The following is a 24,097-nucleotide window of genomic DNA, read 5'->3' on the forward strand; positions in this document are numbered from 1 at the left end:
CTTCTGTTTAATAAATAAACTTTTGCTATTAATTTAAATATCTTAAATTAAATATTAATCCGTAGATTAAATATAAACCAAGCTCGTTGGTGTATGAACTTCTATCGATTATATTAATATCCTAGATGTTTATATATGATAGAAGCTTCATATGTTAACTTGTTTGTCTTTCTCAGAATCTAACAAAGCTGATAGCAACAGCGTTAGTTCTAGTATGTAGATTAACCCTACACACGTGTGAACCATGTGCACAAACACATTCAGTGCAAACACACACGCGCACACAGTTAAATGTCTTAAATTAAATTGTGTGCATTAATCTTATAGTACAAGCAGTAGAGTTGTTATCATCTGTAATATGTTTTAATGGTGGGCTGGTTTGATTAATATGTGTGATAGGCTGGCCGATCAACTGGTTGAGACACCAACCAGTCCTGCTACATCTACATACAAACAGTCCAAAGAACTGGGTGTGAGCGTAGCCTCTGTGTGGCCCTCCACATACAGCCCCTTGAACACCCAGATGGTCTGTTACACATACGTTTCTGGTTCTGATCAAGCGGCCAAGCAGTCAACAATATTTACATACAAACAGTCCCAAGTCAATATATACGTCTGTGGTACCAAGAACTGGGTGTGAGTGTAGCCTCATTGTGGTCCCCCACAACATGATGAACACGGGCTTTAAAAACTCTGGACATCTCCTGTGATTTAGAATCATCATATATTTCCCCCAGTTTCAGCTGAGTGTCTCATTTAGTAACAAAACATGATTGTGAACTCTCGCTCAAGTCAAGTTTATTATATAGCCCATTTCATACACAAAACGGTAGCCCAATGTGCTTCACATAGTTAAAACAATCACAAGTGAAATGAAATAGTTAAAATGTCACATCATGTTGTGTAAAATAAAATCAAAGAATATTGACACAGAACATAGCACACAAAAATAAAAGCATATTAAGTACAATTTTTGGTAGCGCTTTATTTTACAGTCCTCTAATTACTTAGTACTTACATGGTAATTAGTAAGTTAGTGAATTGATTCTGAATTCATAAATTGTTATTACTATGTAACTCATGTTCAATTCTAGTTTTTATTTTTATTAATCATTCCTAGTATATACTGCTTTACACAATAACTACACCAGGGTTTTCCTCACATAGGCGTGGCGGCCCGCCACGGCTGAAATCCCAAGTTTTGATTTTTTTTTTGAGCTGTTTCACGAGGAAGCAGCGGGAACTACTATGTTGTCGCTTGTGATCACAGCCGGCAGGCAGCAAGGAGGAGCAGGCAGGGCAGGGTGAAGTTACAGCATAAAGGTAGCAGTGGATATAATGCTTTTTGGTTTACATGTTTCAATAGCATTAAGATAAACGAGCGTTGACGATCTTGACAGGGTTTCCTCTCCCCACCAGGATAAGCATCACTTATTCATGTAAAATTTATTTATTTTTTCATGTCTGACTTTAACCGCATCTAATACTGTATTACGGCGTGAGCGCAACAGCGACAATTTAAGATCGATGTGTGAGCAGCCTGAGAGGTCGGGTGTTTCATCTGAACCCTTAAAACCTCCAGCAGGCTACGCTGCACTATTGACGTGTTATCGCGCGGCGCTAACAACTTAGCGACGTGACATGTCTCGGAGAAAGCGTAAAAACACATTCAACGCTTCTTCTGAAGCGGGAAAAAAACACCTCTTCAAGCAGAGTACGTCATCGCCTCAGCTCGTTCGCGGCTGAGCCGGACTGGGCTCGATAACCTTGACCCAGCACAGCCACTGGGTCGTTGGAGCTGCCCCATGACTGCCTGATGGAAAACCAGCGGGTTTCATCAGACTCGTAAAGTTTCTTGTTTTTAATGGGGACCCCCTGTATTTTACCGCTCCCTCCTGCAGTCTTGCCCTATTAAAATTTAAAATGATTCTGTAAATTCCGTGTATCAATAGAAAAAATCTCTGCCTCTGCCAGCTGCAGTAAATGTAGACTCCAAATAATAAATAAGAGGTGCATTCATCTGTGTATCTCCTTTGATCCGCATTAGTGATATTCTCAGCACCAGAACAGTGAAGCAAAGAAACAGATTCCTGAGTTTGTTATAATTTTATTTATTAGGTGCATCTAACCTGTTCTATTTTTCTCTGAAATGAGATCAAATCAGTGCTTCTATGGGTTGTCTCCACTCTGCACTAGAAAATTTTACTTTATTTAGAGACGTGCGGAGAAAAAAACCTACAAGATGCAGAAAAAAGGATAAACCTCCAACCTTCATAGTCAGCAATAAACGCAGCAAAACTTAACTTTCATGACCAAAAAAAAAAAAAAAAACCCATAAAAATTATTCAGTAAATCAGGAGAGCAGGAACAAGTCTTATTTCTGATTTTACATTTTTTACTTCAATTCAAACTATTTAGACTTTTGTGTTTTCATCACATTTAGCTTGTATTTTATTTAACATATTGTTGGGTATTTTTATAATTGTACCTTTTTGAGGCCTAAAAGATGCCCATTTTGTGTCATTAACACTTCATGAATCTCTTGTGTTTGCCAACTGTGGCTGTTTATGAAAGGTTGAGCAGAGAAGCTTGTTTGCAGGCAAGGATGTTGATTGTAGATTTCCAAGGAAACCTCTGTACCTCTGTAACCTGAGAAGGCCCGTCTTCTCCTCCATCCTTTGTGAATAAAGCCCCTGGGAAACTGAGATTTGGGAGTGACGGGGGAAAAGCCTTGGAGGAGGTTTTTCCCCGCGTTACCTCTCCATTATTTTGGGGACTCAGGGTAAAATGTCTTCCTTGTTGTCATGTGTGTTGATTTTAGGTTTCAGGGTTATGGAGATTAAATATCACTTAACATTTAATTACCTAACATTTGGTGGAGATGCCGGGGCATGCAGAGCTGGTGACCTGAAGGCTTTCCCCAGGAAAAGAGGGGGGCTGGTTAGCACCATGGAGGGGTTTCTGCGCCCAGCTCTCGCATGACGATTCATGGACATTACAAATAATCTCTCTCTCTCTCTCTCTCTGTGTGTCGTCCTTTAAGGTAATATGGGATAAATCTAAAATTACCTATCACATATCATCAGCTTTACAGGTTAGCTGTTCCTGTGCGCTTAAAAAGTTATGTTACCAACCTTCTAAAAAAATTATCAAATCATTCACATGAAGTAGATTTGTTATTCATTACCTGAAAGTATCCGAATAGTTTAAAAAACTAAATATGTTTTGTTCAATTTGGTTTTCAGAATGTCACTAGTTTACTTATACTTTTAAAATATATATACTGATGTACTGAAATACAGAGAAATCAACTTGTGAGTACAGTGCATGCTAATATAGTAAGTATAGCATGTTTAACATAAGCACATTCACACATGGAAAGTATCAATGTAAATAAGTTATATGGCAGTAACTCTGCTGTACTTCATTGTGTAAAAGTAGCTCACGGGCCAAAAAACGTTGGAGACCCCTGCAATAGATCGTTCAGCCCTAGTGGATGCTTAGATGATTGTTTAAAGTTTTCTTTCAGCGAAATCTTCGTCCACAGAGCTCACAAGCAAAAGGCTTCTGTCCTTTATGGACTCTTTTGTGACCGTTTAAACTGATCTTTTGGGTAAATCTTTTCCACCGAACTCACAGGCGAAAAGCCAGTGTGGACTCTCATGTGACTGTTTAAATGTGTCTTTTGGCTAAATCTTTTTACACAGAGCTCACAAGCAAAAGGCTTCTGTCCAAAGTGGACTCTCATGTGACTGTTTAAATGTGTCTTTTGGCTAAATCTTTTTACACAGAGCTCACAAGCAAAAGGCTTCTGTCCAAAGTGGACTCTCATGTGACTGTTTAAAGTTGTCTTTAAGCTCAATTTCTTTCCACAGAGCTCACAGGCAAAAGGCTTCTCTCCAGTGTGGACTTTCATGTGTGTGTTTAAACTTCTTTTTTCACTAAATCTATTACCACAGAGCTCACAAGGAAAAGGCTTCTCTCCTGTGTGGACTCTCATGTGACTGTTTAAATGTGTCTTTCGGCTAAATCTCGTTCCACAGAGCTCACAAGGAAAGGGCTTATCTCCTGTGTGGACTCTCATGTGTGTAGTTAAATCAGTCTTTTGGTGAAACCTTTGTCCACAGAGCTCACAAGGAAAGGGCTTCTCTCCAGTGTGGACTCTCATGTGTCTGTTTAAATGTGTCTTTTGGCTAAATTGTTGTCCACAGAGCTCACAAGGAAAGGGCTTCTCTCCAGTGTGGACTCTCATGTGACTGTTTAAACTTCCCTTTTCACTAAATCTATTACCACAGAGCTCACAAGCGAAAGGCTTCTCTCCAGTGTGGACTCTCAAGTGAATGTTTAAATTTGACTTTCGGCTAAACCTTTGTCCACAGAGCTCACAAGGAAAGGGCTTCTCTCCAGTGTGGACTCTCATGTGACGGTTTAAATGTGTCTTTCGGCTAAATCTCGTTCCACAGAGCTCACAAGGAAAGGGCTTCTCTCCAGTGTGGACTCTCATGTGACGGTTTAAATGTGTCTGATGGCTAAATCTTTTTCCACAGAGCTCACAAGCAAAAGGCTTCTGTCCTGTGTGGACACTCATATGTCTGTTTAAAGTTGACTTTAAGCTAAATTTCTTTCCACAGAGCTCACAAGGAAAGGGCTCCTGTCCTGTGTGGACTTTCATGTGTCTGTTTAAATTTGTCTTTTGGCTAAATCTCGTTCCACAGAGCTCACAAGCAAAAGGCTTCTCTCCTGTGTGGACGCTCATGTGTGTGGTTAAATTAGTCTTTTGGTGAAACCTTTGTCCACAGTGCTCACAGGCAAAATGTTTCTGCTTTGTCTGGACTCTCGTGTGTTTGTTTAAATTTGTTTTTTGGCTAAAAGACTGAAGCCTGGCATCATCAGTCTCCTTATTCAAATGGAGATAATCTCCCTCCATATTAGACCAGAGTTTCTCCTGTTCCTCCTTTTTGTGGAGAAAATCTAGGTGCTGGTGGTTGACACGAGCGCTCTGTTCTTCTGAAGCTTCTTATTTAACCAGAACCACCTGTTGAAAATCTGTAGGAAACACAGAAACATATTATGTGAATGACAGACAGCTGTAACTGTGTTTTCACACATATAACAGTTGTATTATTTCTTTAAACTGACAGTAGAATGAAATGTATTTACAACTGGAAACTGAACTTTGAGCCTCTATAAATCATATGCGCCTTAACTCTCAGGCTTCACTTTAATTTTCATACAAGAGTCATTAGAGGACAAGGACAAAAACGTCCGCTTGTAAAAGTGGCTATAAAAAATGTATACATTCACGTTTTTTTTTTTTTTTTTTACTTTTTTTCATAGATCTGTTGAACAACTTCAGCCCTGCTCAAACATAAAAAAAATTCAATCATTTTGAGGCTTTTAACCCCTGAAATGCCAGTTTGAATACTCAAAAGTCATTGATGTAATTTATGAAGAAAAAAGAAAAAAAAACAGCACTGAGTTATTTTCTAAAAAAAAAAAAACAGGTAACGAAACCGTTTCTGTGTTTTAAAAAGAACGACAGCATGGAATTAGCCTTGGATATGTCAAGAGTCTAGCAAAATATCACATTTTATGCTTTTTTAGTTTTTGTGTAGCAGCAGATTTAAAATTTACCACCCTCTTGTGCCTGTTATGGACAAAAACGTCCCATTGACTTCAATGCAAACCACAGTTTTTTATCCTGCATTATCTGCAGCAAATATTCATCTTTCTGTGATGTAATGGTTTCATTTTGGACAAAAGTAGACAAATTTATGATTTTTACTGTTCACCACCAAATTCAGTCATTTCTTCATATGCTGCCCAGGCGAGAAAGTTTACACATTTCTATAGATCTTCTGCTGTTTTTATTGAAGTCAGAAGCTCAGCATGTAAACAAAACACAGTTTCACTCTCCTACTGAACATCAAAGGGTAGAAAACAAAAACAATATGTTTATGCACCTGGCTGGAGCTCAGGCACATCCAAACTCTTTGTAGTTCAGTTTGTTATGAAAGGGCAGAAGTGTGAATGCATGCATGTGAAGTGACTCCTTGGAGCTCTTCGGTCATCTCCAAAATGACACGTTTTCCCTGGCCGACCTCTGCAGCCTCACCAGCAGCTTTCCCTGTGTTAACCTGACACTTGCAGGCATAGGAAGTGGCAACATCAGCAGTGACCCAGAGTTTCAATCCGTACTTTGCTGGTTTACTTGGCATATGTTGGCGAAACTTGCACCTGCCTCTGAAAGGGACAAGCTGCTCATCAGCACACACATCTAACCCAGTGTTGAAAAGCATTTGGAGGCGATGGGTCCACATGTCCCAAATCGAGCGGATAGGGGCCAGCTTGTCCTGCCTGAGACGGGAAGGCCTGTTCAGCTCATCATCAAACCGGAGGGTGGAGTTGATCATCTTGAATTTGGTGTGACTCATGGTGGCCAGGAAGATTGCACGTCCACAGTGGTCATCCCAAAGGCTGCAGGTGGATTCCCCTTTGGACTGGTACACACCAGCCAAAATCAGGAGCCCAATGTATGCTCTCACTGCGATGTCATCAATATCCCACCAGTTCTTCACCACACGTCTTCCATTTAGATTTGTCATGTTGACGATGATTTCAGTCATTTCTGGAGTAAAGAATAAATCAAAGGAGGATACCACATCGTAAATACGTGTGATGGCGTAACGTGTTGGCCCAGGATTCAAACATCTTGCAGCAGGAACATAGTGGGAAGTTTCTGCGTTAGTAGGAAACCAGACTTGCCCACTTTTAGAAATCCATCCTGGAGCAGGATCCGTTGTCCTCCCTTCTCTTTCACTGGACAGGTCAGGAGAAGAAGCCAAGGAAACAGAATGGTCTGACTCCACCTCAAAGTCCACTGAAGATGTTTCACTCTCCTCATTTTCTCCAGGAGTATCAGGCTGCAGGAGCTGATCCAGAACTTGTTCCACAGAGAGATGCCTCTTCATTTAGCTCCGTGGCTTTCACAGAAGTGAAATGACCAGATAACCAGACTACAAGGAGTTTGAATGTGGCAGGTGCATCAACATACTAATTGTTTTTGTTTTCTACACTTTGAAGTTCAGTAGGAGAGTCAAACTGTGTTTTATTTACTTATCAGAGGTCAGGTTGGCCTTTTGACTTCAATAAAAACAGCAGAAGATCTAAAGAAATGTGTAAACTTTCTCGCCTGGGCAACATATGGAGACATGACTGAATTCTACTTTTGTCCAAAATGAAACCATAACATCACAGAAAGCATGATTATTTGTTGCAGATGATACAGGATCAAAACCTGTGGTTTGCATTAAAGTCAATGGGACGTTTTTGTCCTCTAATGGCTCGAGTGTATAGTCAATTTTAAATGTGTTGCTATGTAAAAACTATAAATGCAAAAAATTCTAAAGTTTAGATATTTCATAACATAATCAAGACTGATTTGTACTAAACACCCCAGGCAAAAAAAAAAAAGTCTTATCTAGAAAATAACTCAGTTTTAGTGTTTTTTTCATGAATCGGGGTGATGTGGGTGTGTTTGGAGGACTTGGTCAGAAGCCGAGCACAGGCGTTCTGAACCACCTGTAGACGGTTCAGGGAGGTTCTGCTCAGACACGTGAAAAGAGAGTTACAGTAGTCTAAGCGTGAGGAGATGAAGGTGTGGAGAACTGTCTCACGTTCAGAGCGGGACAGAATGGGACTCAGCTGTAAGGGAAAAATGAGGTTCTTACATTTTAATTAATGAGCCGTAAGGCGTGGGATTCCATAGGAAATATGAAATCCGCCTCATGGATCGGGGTTGGTTAAACCAGAAGATTGGGTCTTTTTAATGCAGAGATCATGTAACCGTTATGTATTCACTCAGAGACAACAGAATAGAACGAGTCAAGTTTAAAAGTTAAGAAATTTTATTACTAACAATTAAACTAGGCTTATTTAAGAACTAAGTGTATAGTGCGACTAAAAATGGATGAGGCGGTGAATGGATGACGTGTCATGTAAATCAGAACCCGCAAATCCGAAGAAGCGATTAGTTCTGACGGGAACTGAAGATGTTGGTTTGGAATAAGCTGGGGTTCGTTTCAGAACTGCATGAGACACCATTAAGCCACGCCTACCTGCCTGGTGGAAGTCCTCTGTGAGATCAGGAATGCCGAGGTCCACCCGGACCCTCTCTGGACACCGAGCTGGTAGCAGAGCTGCGGTTCCGACTAGGGATGGGGCAGATCCGATCCAGTATCGGAATCGGGCTCCGATTTGGACTTAAATCACGGATCGGAAAATTCCGACCCAACCTGCACAAATTTCCGATCCAGAATTATCTCTTGTGTAATGTCTAAATAAGACATCCCGGGCTGGGAGGTGCTCTCTGTGCCCCGAAGGCACAGAGAGATGACGCGGCTCCTTTCAGGAAGTCCACTCACCGCAGTTTACAGGTAGCTGGCTAGCATGAGCAGCGCCAAACTTTTATCCACAAAATGTCCGCTGTGTGGAAATATTTTACTCTGGAAGCTCCGCAAAGCAAGACAGCAACGTGTAATGTTTACAAAGCTGTTGTTCCAAGAGGTGGAACCTCCGTCTCAACTTTCAACACTACTAATTTTATCAAACATTTGAAAAAACACCACCCGAGGGAGCACGAGGAGTTTTTAACGAGGGGGCAGAAAGGAGAAAAGCGACACCAAGAATCACTACTGGAGTCATTCAAGAAGCAAAGTAAACTCCCCGCAGACAACGTTAAAGCCATGGGGATTACAGAAAAGCTGCTCAACTTCATTGTACTTGATGACCAACCGCTATCAGTGGTGGAAAATGAGGGATTTTGCAGCCTGATTGAACACTTGGAGCCAAGGTACAGTTTACCCTCCAGGACATATTTATCAGAGACAGCGCTACCTGAACTATACAACCGAGTGTCAGCCAAGTTAGCCGGGAAGCTGAAAGGAATTCCAGCCCTGAGCTTCACTACAGATATTTGGACTGCATGGTGGCACAGTGGTTAGCACTGTTGCCTCGCAGCACGAAGGTCGCAGGTTCAAAACTCGCCTTTCTGCGTGGAGTTGTGTGTTCTCCCCATGCATGCGTGGGTTTCCTCCGGGTACTCCGGTTTCCCCCACACATCACAACATGCCCTATAGGTTATAAAAAAAAAAATAAATACTTGTACATCGCTTTGGATAAAAGTGTCTGCGAAATGAATAAACATAAACATAAACTTCAGATGTCCTCCCAATGTCACTGATAAGTCTTACAGTGCACTGGGTTGACTCCGGGACACATCACTTCTGTTGCGCGATGCTTCAGGTCAAAAAGTGCGGGGTTCACAAATCTGAGCTACAATAGCAGCCGCCATTGCCGAGATGCTAAATAACTGGGGGATTCCTCTGGAAAAGGTGCACGTCATTCTACGGGACAACGCAAGTAACGTGAAAGCCGCTTTGGAAGACATGGCAGTTCCTAGCCTGGGATGTTTTGCTCACACGCTGCAGCTCGTAGTGCATGAAGGGCTGATGTTGCAACGCAGTGTTAGCGATGCATTAGCAAACAGCCGAAAGATTGTCGCACATTTCAAGCATTCCCAACTGGCGCAGTCTCGCTTGGAAGACCTGCAGCGTGAAATGCAGGGAGCGGGAACCACATCCACTCCAGCTCGTCTCGTTCAAGACATCCAGACAAGATGGAATAGCTCTTTCTACATGGTCAAGCGCCTTCTGACTGAGAAGCGAGCTCTCATTTTATTTTTTTTCAAGAATAGTTCCGGACTCTGACAGACTGTTAACTTTATCTAAATCACCTTCAATGCCAAATCTCCAACGCTTGAATTGTACTTGTCAGATGCACACTGTTGCTGTTTGTTTACAATGCACTTTTCTTTAATTCAAAATGTTGAACATTTGAAAACTTTAGTTTTTTTTACTGCTACATGAGCAAGGACTTACTGAATTTGTTTCAGATGCACTTTTTTTTTGATAATGTGATTTTATACTTGAAAATTACATTTTTGATGCTACAAAAGACAGTGAACTTAATTTGTGGGGATTGGATAAAGCAGCCCTCTATTTTATTTGAAGTAGTTTTATGGAAGTTTACCCTTTTCATTTCATGTTTGACACTTTAAAAATGTGTTACTGCCTAGTGTGATTATTTGGACCTGGGCTGTTTAGTTCAAATGAAAGGGTTTGTTTCTTTGATTGTGCATATTGCACTTGTGTCCAGTAACCCTGCCTTGAAATTGAATACATTTCAATTTGAAACATTAGTTGCTTTTTTTTTTAGGATAGACAATTAGTTGTTTTATGACCTCACTTATCTTAAAATATCTTTTGGGACATGGTGCTGGGCTCTTACTTGTAGGGCTTTCTCACAATTACATATTATTCTTGTATAAAAGAGTTTATTATAGCCTTATAAAATCAACCATAATAATAATCATAATGACATTAAAACAAATATTCCTCTAGTATCGAAACAATATCGGTATCGGTAGATATCCAAATTCAGGTATCGGAATCGGAAGTGAAAAAATGTGGATCGATGCATCCCTAGTTCCGACCAGACCCGTCTCGAGATACTGCCGGCACACGACTCTTGTCTTGGCGTCTGTTCAGACCCAGCCTGGGTCAGTGGAGCTCTTATTCTGAAAGGAGCTGTTGTCGTTGCTTGTTGTTATAGCGACTGGATTTTCTCAGCTTGTCGTGGTTCTTTCGGTTGAAGAGTTAAAGTTCAGGATTGGCCACTCCGTCACTTTGCTCTGGAACACTTTGAACTGCATTAGAGCTGACGTGGCATCTGTTTTATACCTCGGATGTTATGGTTTATTGTTGAATGAAAATTACCAAACACCGTCAGAAGCACGCCTCCGTCAGATCTGTAAGATTCTGATTGGATCAGTGAAAAATGTGTCAAGTCCTTTTAACACTACGTGAAATGAGTCCTGTTGAACCATTTAAAGTTACATTACTTCATTTCTAAGATCATAATAAAATAATTAATATTTTAATTTCACAGGTCGGTCACATCTTGTTATATTGACTAACACTTTGATGGATTAGCTTTATTAAAATAGAGTTCTTTGATTAATCAAAAGGAAAGAATTCATTCTTCTTTCTTCTGTCTTCTTTCCTCATGTAACACCCTTTTCATCTAACTATTAAGGTAGCGCGACTCATGTTGCGAATGACCGCAGTCACCAATTCTTGTTATGTGTCTTACCCACGTATGTCTGATCTTTGAATTGTGTGTGCTGAAACTGAATTTCATTTCTCTGTATGTCCTGCACATGTGGAGAATATGACAATAAATGACTCTTGACTCATGCTGGAATGTAAACAGTTTAGAAACGACTGTATGACCTTCAGGCTGTTTCAGACACACTGACACTGTGTCAAAAGGAAACAGCTGTTAGGGTAGAAATGGCTCCTTCAGCACGTTACACAGCTTAGCAACGTTCCTGAGATGGAAGAAGGAAGAGCCAACAAGAGAACTGGCATGAGAATCCAGGGTGAGAGCTGGGTCAAAGGTCACGCCAAGATTCCTGACAGAGGGTTTGGTGTGAGAAGCAAGCTGACCAAGAGAGTCTCTGACTTTGGGAACCAGCTTCTCTGGGGCACAGATGAAGATCTCAGTCTTATCTTCATTCAGCTGTAGAAAGCTCCCACCATCCAGGTTTTAATGGAGTCTAAGCAGGAGAGTAACAGCTGCAGCGTAGACATCTCATGGGGCTTAAAGGAGATGTACAGTTGGATGTCATCCGTGTGAAGACGCTAGGAGACTCCTTTAAATGAGCTCAGCAGGTGCTGTAAAGGAAGCAGATAGAGCAGGGCCGTGCAGAGACCTTTGAAGGGGCGGGTGCTCAAAGTTAAAAAAGGGGCACATATACAGGGTTTTCCTGTATTCAAATTTGCGTGGCGGCCGCCTCCAGCTATTTTTGTGCCGCCCCAGCCTGATTTCACTCTGCCCCCAGCTATATGGATGTTACTGTAACTGCAGTTGCAGCGTTGCGCCACTACAGGGCGCTGTACCAGCAGCGGTGCACCGAAAAGCGCTAAAACCGCTGCAGAAAAAGATCAAAATGTGCTTTTCTCGCTAGTTGGTACATACCTATGGTTGGTGCTATTAACGTCCTGATTTTCCCCCAGCTCTTCCATATCGGAGCAGGGCTGTAACTGTCTGTGCGTGTCTGTCTATTTTTAAACGTAGCACGGGTGCAACATCTTTGAATTACTATTTTCCCCAGAACTTAGTTGAACAAAAGTAAGTTACGTGTAAGAAAATGCTTTTTACTGGCGCACAGTGTGGTCATCTGGATGCAGTGGAGGAAAATAAAGGAACCAGCAAAGGCACAAAGGCAGAACCGGTCCAAACTTTGGGATCAAAAGTGCAGCTACACGCAGATTAGCTAATGCTAAAGCTAAGAGGTAGCAGTCTCGCGATCAAGTGGCACACACAAAAATATATGATGATGATGATCGTAAAACTATGAAAGACTAAACTCTACAAGCGGATGAAAAGTCCCCACCATCCTGTTTATTCTGCATCCTGCAGCACTACGGATCAGAACCGCTGCAGATACGGGTCACATTACAGCTACAAGGCTACGGCAAGCTGTTGTGGTATATAATTCACAAAGGCTTCTATCTTTGAACATAATTTGAACTGGATTATTGCTAACCCGTACATAATAGACATGCCACCATTACATTGTTAGCAGCAGAAATTAAATGTTATTACCATTTCCAACACAAGTTGAAGACCGTCTTGACAGGTTCTTCTGCCAGGCGTTCCCAGCAGACCCTCACTATGCGTTTGGGTCTGCCAGGTCTACGCGGCATGTTCCCTTGCCATCTGATCCAACTCACCACCAGGTGGTGATCAGTTGACAGCTCCGCCCCTCTCTTCACTCGGGTGTCCAAAACATACGGCCGCAGGTCAGATGATACGACTACAAAATCTATCATCGACCTGTGACCTAGGCTGCCCTGGTACCAAGTGTACCGGTGGGCATCCTTATGTTCGAACATGGTGTTCGTTATGGCCAAACTGCAGCTTGCACAGAAGTCCAATAACAAAACACCGCTCGAGTTCTGATCAGGTGGGCCGTTCCTCCCAATCACACCCCTCCAGGTCAAGCTGTCATTGCCCACGTGAGCATTGAAGTCCCCCAGCAGGACAATGGAGTCCCCTGATGGAGCACTATCTAGCACTCGTCCCAGGGACTCCAAAAAGGGTGGGTACTCTGAACTGATATTTGGCCCATAAGCACAAACAACAGTCAGGACCCGTTCCCCGACCCGAAGGCGCAAGGAAGCTACCCTCTTGTCCCCCGGGGTAAACCCCAACACACAGGCAGAGAGTCTCGGGGCTAACAAAAAGCCAACCCCAGCCCTCCGCCTCTCACCCGGAGCAACTCCAGCAAAGTAGAGTGTCCAACCCCTCTCCAGGTCTCGGGTTCCAGAGCCAATGCAATGTGTCGAGGTGAGTCCGACTATATCTAGCCGGTACCGCTCAACCTCTGCCACAAGCTCCGGCTCCTTCCCCGCCAGCGAGGTGACGTTCCATGTCCCAAAAACTAGTTTTCTTGTCCGGGGATTGGACCGCCAAGGCTCCCGCCTTGGTCTGCCACCCGATTCGCATTGCACCGGACCCTTCATGTTCCTCCTGCGGGTGGTGGGTCCACAGTTGGACGAGCCCATGTATCCGGTTCGGGCTGGGCCCGGCCGGGCCCCATGGGCGAAAGCCCGGCCACCAGGCGCTCGCTCACGGGCCCCAACCCCAGGCCTGGCTCCAGGGTGGGACCCCGGTAACCCTCCGGGCCGGGTACTCCGACTCTTCGTTTTAACCGCCATGAAAGATCCTTCGAACCGTTCTTTGTCTCACCCTTCACCTAAGACCAATTTGTCATGGGAGACCCTACCAGGGGCACCAAGTGCCCCAGACAACATAGCTCCTAGGATCATTAGGGCACTCAAACTCCTCCACCACGATAAGGTGACGGTTTCAACTCCCACCTCCGGCAGAGCTTTGACCACGTCCCGAGAGCAGTGGGGGACATTGAGTCCGAGTGGGCCTTGTTCCACTCTGCGATTGTCGAGGCGGCTGTTGCTAGCTGTGGTCGTAAGGTGGCCGGTGCCAGTCGTGGTGGCAACCCCCGTACCCGCTGGTGGACACCAGAGGTTCGGGGAGCCGTCAGGCTGAAGAAGGAGGCCTACAGGGCGTGGCTGGTCTGTGGGTCTCCGGAGGCAGCAGACAGGTACCGGATAGCCAAGCGGGGTGCAGCAGTGGCAGTTGCCGAGGCAAAATCTCGGGCGTGGGAGGAGTTTGGTGAGGCCATGGAGAAAGACTATCGATCGGCTCCAAAGAGGTTCTGGCAAACTGTCCGGCGCCTCAGGAGAGGAAGGCAGCAACTCGCTCACACTGTTTACAGTGGGGATGGGGAGCTGCTGACGTCAACTGGGGCTATAGTCGGACGGTGGAAGGAATATTTTGAGGAGCTCCTCAATCCCACCAATGCGCATTCCGAGGAGGAACCAGAGCTGGGAGGCCTGGGGATGGACTGTCCGATCTCGGGGGCAGAAGTTGCTGAGGTAGTCAAACAACTACACAGCGGCGGAGCCCCGGGGGCGGATGAGGTTCGTCCTGGGTATCTCAAGGCTATGGATGTTGTAGGGCTGTCATGGTTGACACGTCTCTACAACATTGCGTGGTCATCGGGGGCAGTTCCTAGGGAGTGGCAGACCGGGGTGGTGGTCCCCATCTTTAAGAAGGGTGACCTGAGGGTGTGTTCCAACTATAGGGGGATCACACTCCTCAGCCTCCCTGGAAAGGTCTACTCCAAGGTACTGGAGAGGAGGGTCCGATCGATAGTTGAATCTCAGATAGAGGAGGAGCAATGTGGTTTTCGTCCTGGCCGTGGAACTGTGGACCAGCTCTATACCCTTGCAAGGGTGATGGAGGGGGCATGGGAGTTTGCCCAACCAATCCACATGTGCTTTGTGGATTTGGAGAAGGCTTATGGTAAATGGTAAATGGCCTGTATTTGATTTAGCGCCTTCTAGAGTCCTAGAACCCCCCAAGGCGCTTTACAACACAATCAGTCATTCACCCATTCACACACACATTCACACACTGGTGGGGATGAGCTACAATGTAGCCACAGTTGCCCTGGGGCGCACTGACAGAGGCGAGGCTGCCGAGCACAGGCGCCACCGGTCCCTCCGACCACCACCAGCAGGCAACGTGGGTTAAGTGTCTTGCCCAAGGACACAACGACAGCGACAGACTGAGCGGGACTCGAACCAGCAACCTTCCGATTACGGGGCGAGCACTTAACTCCTGTGCCACCGTCGCCCCTTATGACCGTGTCCCCAGGGGCACCCTGTGGGGGACGCTCCAGGAGTATGGGGTGGGTGGCTCTCTGTTAAGGGCCATTCAGTCCCTTTACCAGAGGAGCGTGAGTTTGGTCCGCATAGCCGGTAGTAAGTCGGACCTGTTCCCAGTGAGGGTTGGACTCCGCCAGGGCTGCCCTTTGTCACCGGTTCTGTTCATCACTTTTATGGACAGAATTTCTAGACGCAGCCGTGGTGTGGAGTGTGTCGAGTTTGGTGGCAGGAGAATCTCGTCTCTGCTTTTTGCGGATGATGTGGTCCTCCTAGCTTCATCCAGCTCTGACCTTCAGCTCTTGCTGGGTAGGTTCGCGGCCGAATGTGAAGCGGCTGGGATGAGGATCAGCACCTCCAAATCTGAGACCATGGTTCTCGACCGGAAAAGGGTGGCTTGCCACCTCCGGGTCGGGGGAGAGGTCCTACCTCAAGTGGAGGAGTTTAAGTATCTTGGGGTCTTGTTCACGAGTGAGGGTAGGAGGGATCGGGAGATCGACAGGCGGATTGGTTCGGCGTCTGCAGTGATGCGGACGCTGAGCCGATCTGTCGTGGGGAAGAGGGAGCTGAGCCAGAAAGCCAGGCTCTCGATTTACCGGTCGATCTACGTCCCAATCCTCACCTATGGTCATGAGCTTTGGGTAATGACCGAAAGAACGAGATCGCGGATACAAGCGGCCGAAATGAGTTTCCTCCGTAGGGTGGCCGGGCTCAGCCTTAGAGATAGGGTGAGGAGCTCGGACATTCGGGAGGGACTCGGAGTAGAACCGCTGCTCCTCCGGATCGAAAGGAGCCAGTTGAGGTGGTTTGGGCATCTGGTCAGGATGCCTCCTGGACGCCTCCCCGGGGAGGTGTTTCGGGCATGTCCTGCCGGCAGAAGGCCCCCGGGTCGACCCAGGACACGTTGGAGAGGTTACATCTCCAATCTGGTCCGGGAACGCCTTGGGGTCCTGCCGGAGGAGCTGGTGGACAAGGCCGGGGAGAGGACGGCCTGGAGCTCCCTAGTTGGGATGCTGCCCCCGCGACCCGGACCCGGATAAGCGGAGGAAGACGAGACGAGAGACCAACACAAGTGCATGTTAATGAAATGCATTATATTTTACTGCATATATTTATGTGTCATTATGACTAAGATGAGTGTTATTAATACAAACCTAAAATGTTACTGAAATGTAGGTCAAATATATAAAAATATTTTAACTATAAATATCAGATGGGAAAAAGGAACTAAACACCAATCTGATGCATATTATTGAGCCTTTCATAATAAGAATCTGTTATTTCAGCCTGATAAGTTTGTTGTTTTATTTCATATTTTTTAGCAGCAAACCAGTTTTGTTTCACTTGAAACATTGTCAAATGGAATATTCTATTAATCGCCAGAAGCTTAGATTAGAACACTTAACGAAAACATATTTGGCCTTTAAAAAAGTGAGGCAGTTGAATGCACAGAGTACGCATGTGCTGGCGCATAGGGATGGGTACCTTTGACATTTGAATCGATCCGGTACTAATTCCCGGTACCTACGAGTCGATACCGGTACTTAACGGTACCAGTTTTCGATACTTTTGAGTGTTTAATATTTTTAATTCTCATTTATAATTTAGTATATATTTTTCTTAATTTATAACCATATTTGAAAAATATCACGATAAATAACATTCAACTGTTTGTATTTTAACATCGTCCTTGTAGTTTTATAAGCTGATAATTAAACTGAAGCAAACATCTTTACTGTGAACTAAATTTACTGTGTATCTTCATTCCTTTTGCCGTCTTTTTTCATTTGATTTTTCCTACTGGGAAGTTAGAATTTCCGAGGAGAAAGCGAACGCACCATTAGCTGATAACAACGGTGGCAATGGAAGCTAACATATCAAGCTAACGTTATCTTAAACAGTTTATTTAGCTGCTGGAGCAGATTAAAACGATGAAGCCTCACACTTACATCGTTGTCGCTGGTTTCATCTTCACCCAATCACCTGTCGCATTTAGTAAAGTGAAGCCAAACTTTAGAGCGCGTTCATGTTCTACTAGTCAGAAATTCGGAAATCCGAGGAGAAAGCGAACGCACCATTAGTGAAACGGAAGCTAACATATCAAGGTAACTTAAACATTTTATTTACCTACCGGAGCAGATTAAGAAGAGGATGTCTCACTTAGATCGTTGTCTGTCGCTGGTTTCATCACCCAGTTACCCATCACATTTAGTGAAGTGGACCCAAGCTTTAGCGTGCGTTCTTTCTACCATGCTGCTCTGTTTACAACTCGCTCGCAGGGACCGACGACATAACGCTCTTGCGCATGCGCAGCTGTCTTGGCAAGTTCTCGTTAAGAAGGACGGGTACCGAAACGAGGCACCGTTTGAAATGACGTGAATCGGTGCTCGGTAAGTACTATGGAATTCGGTCGGTACCTTAAAAAGTACCGAATTCGGTACTCATCCCTACTGGCGCACGGTCAGGATGGTACCACCTCTGCCTCAGTCTGAGCCAGGAAAAACCCTGATATAGAGCAAAGTTTTTAAACAGATTCATGATCCAACAAGTTAAAAAGTTCAGATAATGAGACCCTTGGTTTCAAACAACATAATGTAAACTAGGAAAATATGTCATTAATTAAGGTAACGTTATTTCATAAACAGTTGTCAGGGTTTCCCTTACATAGGCGTAGCCGTGGCGGCCCGCCACGCCTACAAGATCCCAAGTTTTATTTATTTATTTTTTGAGCTGTTTCACGAGGAAGCAGCGGGAACTACTATGTTGTCTCTTGTGATCACAGCCGGCAGGCAGCAAGGAGGAGCAGGCAGGGCAGGGTGAAGTTACAGCATAAAGGTAGCAGTGGATATAATGCTTTTTGGTTTACATGTTTCAACAGCATTAAGATAAACGAGCGTTGAAGATCTTGACAGGGTTTCCTCTCCCCACCAGGCTAAGCATCACTTATTCATGTAAAATTTATTTATTTTTTCATGTCTGACTTTAACTGCATCTAATACTGTATTACGGCGTGAGCGCAACAGCGACAACTTAAGATCGATGTGTGAGCAGCCTGAGAGGTCGGATGTTTCATCTGAACCCTTAAAACCTCCAGCAGGCTACGCTGCACTATTGACATGTTAGCGCGCGGCGCTAACAACTTAGCGACGTGACATGTCTCGGAGAAAGCGTAAAAACACGTTGGACGCTTCTTCTAAAGCGGGAAAATAACACCTCTTCTTAAGCAGAGCACGACGTCGCCTCGACTGAGCTCGATAACATTGACCCAGCACAGCCACTGGGTCGTTGGAGCTGCCCCGTGACTGCCTGATGGAAAACCAGCGGGTTTCATCAGACTCGTAAAGTTTGTTTTTGCTGGGACCCCCTGTATTTTACCGCTCCCTCCTGCAGTCTTCCCCTATTAACATTTAAAATGATTCTGTAAATTCGTGTATCAAAAGAAAAAATCTCTGCCTCTGCCAGCTGCAGTAAATGTAGTCTCCAAATAATAAATAAGAGGTGCATTCATCTGTGGATCTCCTTTGACCCGCATTAGTGATGTTCTCAGCACCAGAACAGTGAAGCAAAGAAACAGATTCCTGAGTTTGTTAGTAATTTTATTTATTAGGTGCATCTAACTTGTTCTATTTTTCTCTGAAATGAGATCAAATCAGTGCTTCTATGGGTTGTCTCCACTCTGCACTAGAAAATTTTACTTTATTTAGAGACGTGTCATAATTTCAGAGTGCTCTTAAAGCTGCAGTTTGACTTGCTCTCATGTTTCCATAAGACCACCACCCACTCGACTAGGACATTAAATTCACTGAGCTGCATGCTGACTTAGCGACTGCTCTCTGGAGTCACATGTGGAGGCTGAAGTAAGCATTTTGTTTTTGTCTTTAGCGCTGCAGAACATTTATTGCAGCACGGATAAACTGAATAGTTTCACAACTTTTAAATCAAAAAGATAATCAGTCCATCGCCATTCTCCTTCCCGGCACCTCCGTTCTGCTGACTCCAACCTCCTTTCCCCTTTCAGAACAAAACATGGCACCATGGGGGATCGAGCCTTTGCAGCCGCTGCCCCACACTTTGGAACTCTCTCCCACTAAACATCAGGAACGCCGTCTCTCTTTCTACTTTTAAGTCACTGCTTAAAACCCACTTCTTTAAATTGGCCTTCTCTTAAGATCAACCCAGCATCCCCCAGTCTGTTTACTATGTTTCATGTTGTTTTATTATGTGTTTATTGCATTTTTTGTGAAGCCTGACTGACCTAAAAAGCCCTAGACAAGTTTAATGTATTATTATTATTATTATTATTATTATTATCACTTACAACCGCAGAAGGCAAAGTGTGTCCCCACTCCCTGTTCAGCCATTTTCCTGCACCAGATGTGGCGTTTACAGATGTTTCACACCTGTGTGAATAACACAGCTGTCTAAGAGAAAAACCACTTCTCCAACTCATTTACTTATTTACATATCTGAAAGGTGGCAGCCCTACCTGTGTCCATGCTGTCCAGGTCCAGGTGGTGAAGAACACACGATGAATCAGTCCCAGCTGATGGATGATCCTGAAGTGGTAGCAGGTTTTCTTTAGCCGTGTTTAGCTAACAGCTGCAATAGAAACAAAGCAGGAGAGCTGATTAAGATGCTGCTTCAGAACAACGCAGGAGGCGCTCCGCACACGCACAGCACGTAGGGCACCACGCCAGGGGAGGGGCACCAAATGCAAGCTTGTGAAAAAATAATATGTATTTGATAAAGACGGATTTCAATTAGAAGATGTGCAAAGCAAGTTAACAGCATGTTTACAGAGAGAAAACAATACAAACAGGAAAGGAGATGGACCGTGTCTCTTCTGAATCAGCACTTCTTTAAAGAAGAAGAAATAGTTAAATGCAACAAAGGGAAATCAGTCTGTTCATGCGACTTGTATCAACAAATAAGTCTGAACAGTGTTAAAGGTTGTTCATCTAAAAATACACCTGGAAGAGTTTGAAGATTATTTTGTGTTAATAAGTTCATCCTAATACTAGGGCTGGGGGTAAACGATTATTTTTAAAACGATTATTCTGACGATTATTTTATCGAATAGTCGACTATTCTAATGACTATTTATACAATTAATCTAATGATTATTTTTCTATTGCACAGCTAATAAAAAACCAAAAAATCTCTAATAAATTCCTTCCAAAAATTGATAAATTGTTACTGTAAGAGAATAAACACTACAGGCCTTCCATTTTGTATAACACTGCTTTTATTGTGTTGGTTGGTTATGTTCTGGTGACGTGTAGATCTTGGGAGTGCAGGCTGCTGCCTGAGAGGTGGTTGGAGACGGAGTGTCTCCATGCTGCTTTGTTTTGGTCACTTATGAGCGTGAGGCGATTTGTGTTATGACTCTTCCTGGGGAGTTTGGCTCGTGTGCAAAAAGGAAGGGACAGTAATGTGGGATTTAAAAGTTAAAATGATGATCAGGTTTATTTACAACTACAAAAAAAAAAATCTTTTCATCCACAGGTTGGGAATAATAAAACTAATTCTGCCTGTGGGGAATTAAAACAAAAGTACAAATAAGTAGGGATGTACCACTGGGCAAAGATTACAGGGTTTTGGACCAAAATAAGAATCTCCAAAGTTCCAAACTCTAAAATATCACCTTGAGTTTGGTTTAACCACCCAGTTTAAACTAAACCGAAAACCCACAACACTCTAAATGTAATAAAAGGGAGATCTGAACCACAAAAAAGATCAACTCTAAACCAAAACGTAACAGCTTATCCAAACGCAAGAAGCTGTTAGCGAAGATGCTAACAGTAGCTTTATCAGCATTAAGTTGAAGTTACCAAGTTTAAATAAACCAAAAATACCAGCAGCAAACAGACCAGCACGGAGGAGAGACTGCTACCACCAAAACAGCTCTCCTAATGTCTGAAAGAAGCTCCTTTATGAAGGGAGAAACGCTCCCGGTGATGTCCAACATGTGCGGTAGAGACGAAGCAGCGCATCTGACCCCGGAAGTTGTTGTCCGTTGCCGGGAGACGAAGGCGGGCAAAACACGAAAGGAACCTAGTAGCGGACGGACGTGGTTCCGGGTCTTCGGTATTTGGCGGAGATGTTAGTGAAGGTGGAGAAGAGGGCTAACTAGAGGAAAAACAGGCAGATTCCTCCTCTATTTACAAACTCCTGGGGATGCAACAAGTTGGCGCGGTGCGTCGACTTCCGGATCTGACGTCGACAAATTTTTAGAATCGAGCAGTCGACGTCATCGATGCGTCGCTACAGCCCTACCTAAAACATCTTTCTCAAGTAAAATAAAGTTTCCCCTGTGAGGTCAGATAGGCCCATCTGTGCTGTTTTGAAACAGAAATAAACAAATGAATCATATTTGTCCACCCAAATACTTAAATATCACAAAAACAGGAAGGACAAAAACACCGTCAAGGTAAAGTAAGAAGTTTTATTTTAAATAAGCGGCTGTTTGTGATTAATCATGATTTAATTATGGACATGATTTATATCATTATTAAAAAGCCTATGTAGCCTATAGGCTATGTAACTGAGATTTAACATGAAAATTTAGACAAACCTATTTTCAAATTAGGTATTTGCTCTATGTTGATTTATATTTCATAAACATTTACGGGCCAAGAGGAACATCAGCTGCTGATGGTATAATTTAAAGAAAAAAGTCCATTATGCTAACCTCCTCCCTTCATATTCAGAATTTTCTAGTTGTGTATAAAATGTGTATATTGTGCCTCTCTAGTTCTTAATAAAGGTTAAATAGTTTTGAGTTTAGTCATGTCACATGCCAGTGATTTATAAGCCAATATTAACCTATAAATAACCTATTGCAGTATTTTTACCATGGTTTAAAACTTTTATCTTATTATAGAATGAATATGACACATTATCTTTTTGTGTCTGAATGCAGGCTCAATGAACAAGTACATTCAAGGAGGAGCTCACGCCAAAAGTTCAGATCAGCCCTCCACCAGCAGTTCAAGAGCTCAAGATCAGTTGTCAGCCATCACGTCTGAACCTTCTACAACATCACCCAGCCCTGACCAGGAATAACAAAGTAAAGCACACCTACAGACCGAGCACAGTCCACAGCCAGCACTTCTGAAGGCAGAGTGAGTCCTGGGTCTGAAAAAGCATCTGAAAATAACATTGGAGAAACACATGTGCCACAACCGGTGCTTGTGGTGTGTGGACCTGTTACATAGTTCTAAATAATAACAATATGGAGTTCCTGTGTTGTGTATGTTATATTTTGTAAATATCAATCCTACTTTTTGGAAATAATAAGCAGTTTGTGCATACAAGAGAATTAAAGAGAATTTAAGGCGAAGAGCTTGCACATACTGTGTTATTGTGTTGTTTTTTTCTGCTGGGGGGGGGGGGGGGGCACCACAATGCCTTTGTGCTTAGGGCACCAAAATAGCTAGCAACGGCCCTGCATGTAAATATGCATCCCTGAAAAACATCTGCTTAACGAATGCTCTGAAACATCAGCTGGCATTTCTTTTTAGCCTGTTTTGTCTATTTAATACTTGCTACTTGGTTCCTTTTCATGCTGAATGCTGTTGAGTAAACTTCTGTCTGTAGCAAGGAGCTGCTGTTGTGTGTGTGTGTGTGTGTGTGTGTGTGTGTGTGTGTGTGTGTGTGTGTGTGTGTGTGTGTGTGTGTGTGTGTGTGTGTGTGTGTGTTCTATGGATCTCTTTATTAAAACTATTTAACGGTAATAAAATAGTTTGTTGATTTTAAACAGGGAAAACCCCACTCGCGATTTAGCGATAGCATGATGCTAACTCCATTAGGCCGCTAGCGTGCTTTCCCTCACAAAGAAACGGTGTCCACTCACCAAGTGAACTGCTCCACTCACTAAAGACGGTAAATGTTCCAGATCCAACTACGTTACTGACTGTACTACCGACTACTGACTACCAACACTCACCAAGTCCACCGAGTTATCTCAGAACAGCACAGCTTCTAGGTCGTGTCTCGATGGCTTCCAAAGTTGAACCGTTCAAAACAACTCGTGGTTCAACAGGAAGATAAGAGTTGAAAGGGGAGAATCCCACTTCCTCTTTTCAAAATAAAATACGTTTCAAAATAAAACAATGCGAGGAAATGGAGGGCTAGGCAGATTTCACCCAACATAAGCGTTTAATCCAGATCCAGTAGCTGAATGGATGATCAAGTATTTGATTGCTCACAAGAAAATACCTTCCGATCTTCCAAAACACTGATCACCAGCAGCAGAGACGCCAAGACTCTCATGGATTCCCCACACATCTCATTCCATCTGAGACTACATGCACACAATGTGGGCAGAACACTCTTGTTGGTCCTCAGCTGATAACTGCAACTGCTAAAATAGTGACTCATAATGGTGTAGTTAAAGGTTTGCAATTCATTCCAGCTCTAGGATGTAATTGTAACATGTTTTTTTTATCCTTTTAGGTACATCGACACACAGGAAAGTTTGCCCCAACTGTGACATGGTGTAGCGATCAAGACTGGCAAGATGGCGTCCACAACTGTGATGATCATTTGCTACTGTCAATACATTTTTGCCTTGTGTTGAGGAATGCACTGCAGGTTAGTTCATGCTTTTACTTATTAATTGTGTAAAAAGTAAAGTTCATATTTATTAAATTTAAATTAAACGTTGACACATTTGTCCAAAAATAACTAAAATATTCTAATTGTGTTCTCATATTTCTGCA

At 43.5% G+C, this 24,097-nt stretch overlaps 2 protein-coding genes across 3 annotated transcripts in view; one reads left to right on the forward strand and one right to left on the reverse strand.

Moving 5' to 3' along the window:
* The window catches only part of LOC129157329 (zinc finger protein 235-like), a 300,301-nt gene that overhangs the window by 250,283 nt on the left and 25,921 nt on the right, over positions 1-24,097 (forward strand). The gene's annotated exons all lie outside the window — the stretch shown is intronic.
* Positions 782-23,421, reverse strand: LOC129157337 (zinc finger protein 235-like). 2 transcript variants are annotated; one of them, XM_054736648.2, is made up of 4 exons: positions 23,323-23,421; positions 19,861-19,973; positions 19,693-19,774; positions 782-5,046 (listed from the first exon to the last, which is right to left on the reverse strand). In XM_054736648.2, exon 4 carries the CDS (start codon positions 4,925-4,927, stop codon positions 3,575-3,577), a length of 1,353 nt encoding a protein of 450 aa, XP_054592623.2. In that variant the 5' UTR covers positions 4,928-5,046; positions 19,693-19,774; positions 19,861-19,973; positions 23,323-23,421; the 3' UTR covers positions 782-3,574. The 2 variants fall into 2 exon arrangements, with proteins under 2 accessions (XP_054592623.2, XP_054592624.2); XM_054736649.2 differs by lacking the exon at positions 19,693-19,774.

This window comes from Nothobranchius furzeri, chromosome 12 (assembly GCF_043380555.1).
Source record: "Nothobranchius furzeri strain GRZ-AD chromosome 12, NfurGRZ-RIMD1, whole genome shotgun sequence".
In the NCBI taxonomy this organism is placed as follows: domain Eukaryota; kingdom Metazoa; phylum Chordata; class Actinopteri; order Cyprinodontiformes; family Nothobranchiidae; genus Nothobranchius; species Nothobranchius furzeri.